At 44.7% G+C, this 8,974-nt stretch overlaps 1 protein-coding gene across 1 annotated transcript in view; it reads left to right on the top strand.

The window, feature by feature from the left end:
- The first annotated feature begins 1,565 nt into the window (after positions 1-1,565).
- Positions 1,566-8,974, top strand: part of GMPS (guanine monophosphate synthase) — a 45,573-nt gene continuing 38,164 nt past the window's right edge. Inside the window, exon 1 of the mRNA XM_063132065.1 lies at positions 1,566-1,801. Coding sequence (XP_062988135.1) covers positions 1,775-1,801 — 27 coding nt within the window. The 5' untranslated portion in view covers positions 1,566-1,774. The remainder of the gene's footprint in view (positions 1,802-8,974) is intronic.

Raw genomic sequence — 8,974 nt, 5'->3', positions numbered from 1 at the left:
CCACATTTAAATTGCTACTCTTGGGGACCCCACTAGAGTGGGACCAGTTTGTCCCTATATTGGTATCAAGAAGAATGCTTTCTTTTTTCTTATTCAAGTGGATATCATCCAAGGTAAAGTTCTTTACTACTGGATTAAACAACTGCTGTTTGAGAAAAGAGGTGCAATGCACCCCGATAATGAATACCAAATTCAATAGTTGGGGCTGGAGTTTTCATTTAATGTGATGTGATCAAATTCCTTCATTTGTATTTCAATTCCTTGAGGATTTGCTTGCTCCAGATTTCTCCCTGGATGGAGAGCCAGCATTGTGTACTGGCTAGGGTGATGGATTAGGAGTAGGGAAATGGAAGTTCAAATTGCCACCTAACCAAGAAGCTCACTGGGTGATGTTCGGACGACACACTAATCAACTGGGGCGGGGTAGTTGGGTGGGTAATAGAAACAGAATGGGAAACAACCCTTGATTAGCATGTTGTGCGAACTCAGCCAGTATCTCTCAATCTAACCTGCTTCATAAGGTAGTTGTGATGATAAAGATGGGGGCAAGACTCCTTCGAGCAGAAACAGTGGGATATAAATGTATTATTATATACTTACCTGGAAGTATGTCCTATTGAACTCAATAGTACTTACTTCTGAGTAGATCCACATAGGATTGCTGTGTAACTATCTTTAGTGAGTCATAGCCTGTCTAGTGGGGTTCACAAGAACAGAATTGGGATTTAAAACTCATAATATATAATTTTAACATCTTGCCTTTCCTTGTGGGGCCTTTAAAAAAACAAGAAATTGTTGATTTGTAAGATAAGAAATCAGATGATGAAATGCAGAATTCGGGGTATGGAGTGCTTCTCAGTCCTATGTTCATGTTTTCTCAGAAGTAGCCCCCTCCATTATTCAATGAAGTATATGGTGCAATCCTATGCATGTTCAGACAGAAAAAAATCCTACAACTCCCAGTACTCGCCAGCCAGTTATGGCATGCTGGGAGTTGTAGGAGGTTCCCCCCCCCCCCGTCTGCACATGTATAGGATTGCGCCTTTACCCTCCGAGAAGTGTGCAGCTCTAACGCAAAAGTGGAAAGATGCAGATGTAGTTCTTTTATTTCCAATCTCTTTCCAATGACAGCTTTTGCGCCAGGGGCTGCGTCTCTTTCCAAACCCAATTTCTTCCCTTCCTCAGTGGGGCAGGAGCAGCCCGTGTGGAGTCCTTACGACTTTAGGGTGCCCCCCTTAAGACTCCCTTTAGAAGAAACCAGCCTCAATCCGCCGCCCCCCCCCCAGTCCCCGTCCCCCCCCCCCGGTTTTTCAAACACAGCAAGCCGCTTCTTCATGCACTTCTTCCCCTCCTCCGGCGGCCTCCTGGCGCCTCCGGCGGCCGTCAGTAGGCGGGTTCCGCGCGTCGCCTGCTTCTCTCGCTCCCTCCCTCCCTCCCTCTCTCTCTCACGCCCGTCCGGCCCCGAAGAAGGCGGGCCGCGGGGATCCGGCTCCTCCTCGCGGGAGGCGCGTATTCGGCGGGGCGGGCGGCCGGATTAGCTCATCTCGGCGGCGAAGGCAGCGCAGCGGCAGTATCCACGAGCGGCGGCTCGTCCGCGGCAGGCAGCCTGGTTCGCAATCTCTCCCCGTTTCCTCGTTCCGGCTTGCAGTTCTCGGCGGCGGCGCTCTTCTCCGTGCCGGCGGACGGGCGCGGAGCTCGTCCATTATTATTATTCCTCCCTCTCCTCCTCCTCCTCCTCCTCCTCCAGCCCTCTGGTGTTTCCCCGGCCGGCTCTATGGCTCTGTGCAATGGAGAAGCCAAGGTCAGTGCCGCGCCGACGGGAGGGACGGGAAGCCGCGAGAGGGAGAGGGGCAAGGCAGGCGGGAGGGGAAAGCCGCGCGGCTCCGTTTCCTCCCCGCGTCTTCTCCCGGCCTGCCAGCTTCCTTCCTCCCTTCCTCCGGGGGGCTTTGTGTGTGATGTGTGTCGGAGGCGAGAGCCGTGTGGGCAGAGTGGACCCTCTTTCCCGCTCCTCCTCCTCCTCCTCCCCGGGTTCCCACCGGGCTTCGCCTGCAACAGCAGCAGGATTTCTCTCTGGCGCCCCCCCCCCCCCTCCTCCTCCTCCTCCTCCTCCTCCTTCGGCGTTCCCGTTTGGCCCCTCTCTCCCCTTCCTCCTTCGCCGGAGGAGGCTCCATGCCGGGCACATGGGAAAGAAGGAGGAGGGATTGAGAGGCGGCGGCGGCGGTGGAGGGGGGTGGCTGGGAAGGAAGAGGAATGAAGGGCGACTGGCACTCGCCTCCCCCAGCAGCGCGGGCACCAGGGGAGAGGAAGCAGGCAAGCGCCCGGGCCCGTCTTAGCCCGCCGCTTGTGCGTAGTCCCTCCCCTTCAGGCACATTCCCGCTGCCACTTGTCCCACATGGCTTGCTGCTCCCTGCTTGCCTGGCAGAGCGAGGGCCCTTGTCTTTTTTGTGTGTTCCTTCCCTGTAAGGAGAAAGGCGACTAGCCACTGGCATGAGGGGGGGGGGTTGGAGTCCAAGGAGGGTGCTGCTGTCGAAGTAGACTCATTTCTCTGACGCTCCTCCAACCACAAGCATGCAGAAACCGGATGCTTGTTACGGGTTAGTTGCTCCCTATTTGGGCAGCTCATATTTTTATTGGTTTGTCTCCCTAATCTAAAAGAGTGGGTTCTTCCTCCAAATAATGTTCTGTGCTGGGTTACCACACACACAAACACACCCACCCACCACCACCACCACCTTTCTGAATCAGCTTTTTGGCAGCATGCTCAAGATTGCCGTGCGCATGAGTTCTCTTAAGAGCACTTAAACCCTGCTTATTGGGATATTGAAAGGATTTGGTGTGTGTCCCGTCCCCTGTCCCCCACACTTTTGAATGCCTGCCTGTGAAGTGTGGACTCAATTCTGTTTGAGTAATTCTGAGAACAGGAATTTTAAGAGTGCTTTTTTTTTAAAGAAAAGTGAATATTGGTGCCGTAAGAGATTTCAAAGGAATTGCTTGCCCTGGTTGTTTTTGTGGTTGCTTCCATGTTGTCTAATAGCTGGTTTTATTCCCTGAAAGAAATAAACATATAAACACACTTTTCCACATCAACTAAATAGAAAACTTTTCTTTTTTACGTTTCAGTACTGCAAATATGTTACAGTGTGTCTCATGTATTTAACTCCCGAATCATGTAGTTTTTAGAACTTCAAAGTTCTGTATGTTTGGGCAAAGTTAGATCTGATTGAAAAGCAAGTAAGTTAATATTCTACCAGCCAAATAGATACAGATGAATGATATAATCCAGTATTTTGAATAATTTCAGAACCTGCTAATATTGAGTACACCTAAGAAAATAGTACCTGGAGATGTTTAAAATGTCAAGATGATTGGTGTGGCTTATGTCTGTTGATTCAGACCTTGAGCACTACTCTTGTTTTGTTGATGGCTGGATGAAGCATGGTATATTTGGTTAAACAACATATGTGCTACTAGAGTTGAGTAGTGGTGGGCAAAATAGCACCCCTTTTTGGCCACCCTACCTGCCCTGAATTGTGGGGGTGCACTCTCTCTTCTTGGAATATAATTCTTTGAATAAGCAGTAATTAGAAGTGCAATAAACACATTTCTCTCTGAATGGATACATATGTGCTACGTGCAGACTAATGGCTTTCAAAATGTAGTTGGGAGTAGGAGTAGATCAAAATGAGGTGTCATTCTGTTGGTGTTAGAATAGTCCAGGAGTAGGCAATCTAGTGCCCTCCTGATATTTTGCATTTCAACTCCCATAATCCCCGACCATTTGCCATGCTGGCTGATATTGTTGAGAGTTGGAGTCCAAAAACATCTGGAGAGCAGTTTGCCTGACCCCGGACTAGTCCTTTTGACAGCTTAGTTGCAAGTTCATTCTGTGTACTCCTGGCATTTTATTTATTTATTTAATTATTGCATTTCTATACGGCCCAATAGCCAAAGCTCTCTGGGCCGTTTACAAAATTAAGACAATTCAAGTATAAATCAACAGTATAAAACCATAATATGAAATACAATAGAAAAGCACAACCAAGATAAAAACAACAGCAAAAAATACAAATTTAAAATACAAATTTAAAACAGCAAGTTCAAATTAATTTATAGACTGTTAAAATACTGGGAGAATAAAAAGGTCTTCACCTGGCGTCTAAAAGCATATAATGTAGGTGCCAAGCGAACCTCCTTAGGGAGCTCATTCCACAGCTGGGGTGCCACAGCAGAAAAGGCCCTCCTCCTGGTAGCCACCTGCTTCACTTCCTTTGGCAGCAGCTTTTAAATATAGGTGTCCAAAACCGAGAAAAAATAAGGACATCACAGGGTGACAAGAACAGTTCTTATGTCACACTGTTGGGGGATGGGAAGCGGGGGCTAAGACATGTAAAATTAAAGGCACCCATTGTAGGGAGGAGATATTTGTCCCAGATGTTGGCCTTGGCTTCTGTTAAGTGCCCTGCTTCTACTACAGGCTTTCCCACTCAAAGAAGCATTCAACTTCACTTCTGGCTGGTCATTTTTGTCAAAGTTAGGGAAAATGGGCCTTTTGGTTCTTTCTTTCTTATTTATTTATTTATTTACAATATTTATATACCGCTCCCCATTGAAAATTTTGGAGCGGTGTACAAGATAAAATAAAATAAAAACAGAATAAAACACTTTAAAATAGATTTTAAAAGATGCAAAATGTACAGTAAACCATGGCTACTTCTTTCACTTCCCTGCCTCTAAATCGGCTAGTTGGAGGTGAGTGGGTAAAGTGTGTGTATATATACAGCGCCCTAGTAACTAGCATCGATTGTGTCAAATGTCCAATTGCTATTTGAAACTGACCACATAATTCCGCTTTGCTTTCTTATTGCTCCATATAAATCTTTGCTTCAAAGCTTTCCCCAAAATTATTTATGTTGGTTAATCGCCCCATAACTTAATTAGTTATCTGGGTGATGTACAAATATTTCAGCTACTTTTTCTTTGTTCTCTGTGTTCTTGAGGATATGCTGGTCAATATGCAATACTCATTTTGCAGCACCAGCCTGCTTCTGAGAAGCTGTTCAATTTTTGAGAAATCTCAAAAGTATGCGCTTGTTTCATTGTTAGATCCCTTCTCTACATCCTCCTCTTCAGTCTATGACATGACAACTCAGCATGGCCTAATTTGGTGGGGTGGCTGTTGTGTTGTGTGAACCCAGGCACTGTGGTTGTTCGAAGATTAGACAACCTTAAATAACTCATGGCTTATTGTAGGGTTATAAGGCATCTTCGAACTACTAACTTACTGTCTATATCTTCAGACTAATTTTGGCTTTATATGGGGCATTGTATTTTTTTTTCCTGGAGAGGTGTCTTCCTTTTTTGTTTTGTTCTTCAAGAAGCAGTTTCTTCAGGCCAGGAAGTGCTGTTTCGGTCCATGTAGTCTCATTCAGACAATTATTTGTAGCCTGATTCTGTGCAGAGTTAAGTGTGCTTGTAGAAATCTAGTGAACTGTGGCCACTGACTTTTTTAAAACATGTGTGCATAATCTAAAATATTTTATAGCCAATCTGCTGCCATTTGCATGTGTCTGATAATGCAAGGATTCTAAAATGTTTTACGGCAGGAAGAGAGATGAACAAGGTGTTCTCTACCATACCTTTTCTAAGCTTGCTGTGTTCATTGACACTAACAAGGCCTATCCCAACAGAATGGTAGGGTGCTCCCTGCCCCCTCCTTCATATCTCCCAGTGGGATAATTCTTTTCTAAGGCTTTTGACTTGTTGCTGGTAATGGTGGTTCAGTTTTCTCCATGATGTCTCCTTTCTCTTTTTTTCCCTTTTGTAGACAAAGACTTTGAGTACTCAATTAGTATAAAGCGTTCAGATGAAGATGACCTCTTCTCTCCCCTCCCCTCAATTTTTACCCATCTCTCCCCGATCAGTGGTCATCCCACGGGAGCCTGTAGTCACTGGGCTTGGGAAAGAGATGTGAAGGCTCAGGGGAGAAATGGGACAAGGAAGAACCAGAAAAAAAAATCTGTTTTTTCCCGAGGAATTTTTTAAAATATGGGTGGGAATTTACCTGATTTCCCCCCCCCCCCCATTCCTTCCCCCCTCCCAGGCCTTCACACCTCTAGTGGGGGGAGAAGGACATTCATCTGCTCATTGGGTGACTTGAACATTATTTTCTTGACTGAAGTTTCATTCCCAACTTTATTTATTAAAACATTTGTGTCCCAACCTATACCATTGGGATTTCAGGCCGATGTACAGATAAAAACAATTAAAAGAGTATAAAACTACAAATAATGTACACAGCTAAAAACGTATTAAACTATTAACAAGCTAAAACCAGTAGAAAATTTAAAAGCAGTTAAAACCATGTGCAGCTTTTAGGCAAATTTAGCCCTCAAATGCTTTGATAAAAAAGCACGTTTTAAGTTGGCGCAGAAACGAGGCAAATGTCGGCACCAGTTGGGCCTCCAAGGGGAGAGCATTCTACAATCAGGGTGTCACAACAGAGAAAGCCCTGTCCAATGCCCTGCCATAATGTATGTCTCGCATTGTTGGGGTGCAGAGGAGGATTCCTCCAACAGATCTCAAATCTTGGTCAGGCATATATAGGATAAAATAATCTCCCTGTGACTTTCTCTTGTCAGTCCGTGTTGGGAAGACTTGTTATGAACAAGCCTTATCAGTGAAAGGGTTGACAACTGACAGTCTTCCTGATGAGATAAATACATAACTGTCAGTATGTAGGGGACATCTAAGACATCCTCTCCACATGATGTGATGAGGTAAAATCTTGTGAATTTGCTGTGTCAGAAGTGAATGTGGGAATTCAACATTGGAGAGACATGTTAGATCAGCCTTTCTCAACCTGGTGTCCTCCAGATGTGTTGGACTACAAATACCAGCATCCCCCAACCAGGTTGGGGAAGGCTGGCGTAGACTTTAAAACAGTTTTCCTCAGCCTGGTGCTCTCTGGATGTGTTGGCTTGGAATTATGGGAGTTGTAGTGAACAATTTAAAAACTTCAGTGGTCATAGACCCGCACAAGTGCTCTGTTGTTAATTCTAAGCCACTTGCAGTTTTCAGTCAACCCCTCACCCTGCATCTTTCTCCCATAATGCTTATAGCTGTACTGGTGGGGATGCTAGGAGTTGTACTCCAACACATCTGAAGGATACCAGGTTGGGGAAGTCTGCATTAGATAAAGAGTACTCCAGTATGGGGGGGGGGGTCTTTGGTACATTCTCTTGGTTAATGTTCAGTTGAAAAATAAAAGGAGAACCTGTTCTGAGGGGTGGAGGAGAACTTATATGCATATTGGTACTTCTGAATCCAGAACAGGTTACTGGATTGAGGTGACTGAACACATGCCTTCCAATCCATGTGGAAAATATGCTTATTAATTCTGGGAATCTGCGTGTCTTAAATAGTTAATCATTTCTGAGTACTGCAGAGTTTTCTGAGCATATTGTGGTGGGAGGATCCAAATCAATCTATATCTGGTCTTCACATTTTATTGGTTGACATTAAAGAAATTCAATTTGGGCAACCCTTCTGTCTTGTGGAATAAGCAGAAGCTTTTACCACCATAGCTGAAATGGCATTTGAATTTACTTGAAATGCCCACTGTCCAGTGCAAAATAATGTAGGCAGATGACTGTTATGAAGGTGAGGCTCCTTCTGCAGCCCTGGGATTTAGTAATTTGTTCATTTGATGTCTCCTGTCCTCCTTCCACCTTTTCCCAACTCTTGCTTAGCGTGCCTATTGCACGCATGGTTTCCCCTAGTGCATAATAAATAATAAATTTATTATTATTTCTCTTCCGGCAGGCCTACCCAGTTGAATTTTAAGATGCCTTTTAATAATGTGCTGCTTTTAATAATGTATTAGTTTTAAATGTTTTAATCAATTATATGTATTTTATGGTGTTTGCATTTATGTTGTACCCTGCCTCGATCCAGACGGAGAGGCGGGTAACATAAATTTATTATTATTGTTGTTGTTGTTATTATTATTATTATTGATGCCAGTGGCAACTGCTAAACCAGTGGTGATATTTTGAGTGTTCCAGCACCAGAGCAAGGCTGTAATCTTTATTTCAGTTTCTGATATTCAAGATCACCCGAAACTTGTACAGATCTTGGAAACTTCTAACAAGGCATAAGATGACTTTAAAATATTGCATCACGTAATTGGTTTATTTGGTTGATCAGCCACAGATAACAGCAAACTTTTCATGAATGAGATGATTTATTTCAGCACAGACACTTGTGATTTAAATTAATCTATATAATCTGATAGCTTGAAAGGGGCCTATTGTAGTTTTACTTTGACCTTCTTCTCTACCATCACAACGTTCTTTCCTGAGTTGTCTTCCAATTCAAATGCCAAAGTGTCCTTAGATTGTTAATGATTTTCTCTTTCATCTAATTTGAGCCACGGACAGGATAGATTCACATGACAATATCATGATATGACTTAACAATTTTCTATGTAGGTGACCTGAACAAATGGCAACTTCCCCTCCCCACCCCATAAGACAATCCATGGCAGTGGCTTCTTGTAAGCAATCCTACCATTAAAAGCAGCAGTAATTTTCTATCCCTTTGCAACAGGGATGGGAAACTTCTGGCCCGTGGGCCTAATCCAGCCTGCAGAGCTTCCCCATCCAGCCCACAGAGGCTTGACCTCCCTCTGCAGGCCCTGCCCCCTTTCCAAGCCACTCCTCCTGGCCTAGAGACTACTGGGGACTCGGAGGAGGCAGGGAGAGGAATCCCTTTGTTACTTCCTGTCGGTTATCTCCCAGTTGAGAAGGGGAATGGTGTTCTATGTGAAATGAATTGCCTTGTTATGTCTGACCTGTCATCAGATAACAAGGGGATTCCCCTTAGCATGCCACTTTCCCTCCCAATTGGGAGGTAATAAGAGGATTGCAGATCGGAGATAACCACAGGGCGCAGCTGACTCTTCAAAGTGCCACCG

This window comes from Elgaria multicarinata, chromosome 8 (assembly GCF_023053635.1).
Source record: "Elgaria multicarinata webbii isolate HBS135686 ecotype San Diego chromosome 8, rElgMul1.1.pri, whole genome shotgun sequence".
NCBI lineage: Eukaryota > Metazoa > Chordata > Lepidosauria > Squamata > Anguidae > Elgaria > Elgaria multicarinata.
This window is presented reverse-complemented; position numbering and strand designations above follow the sequence as displayed.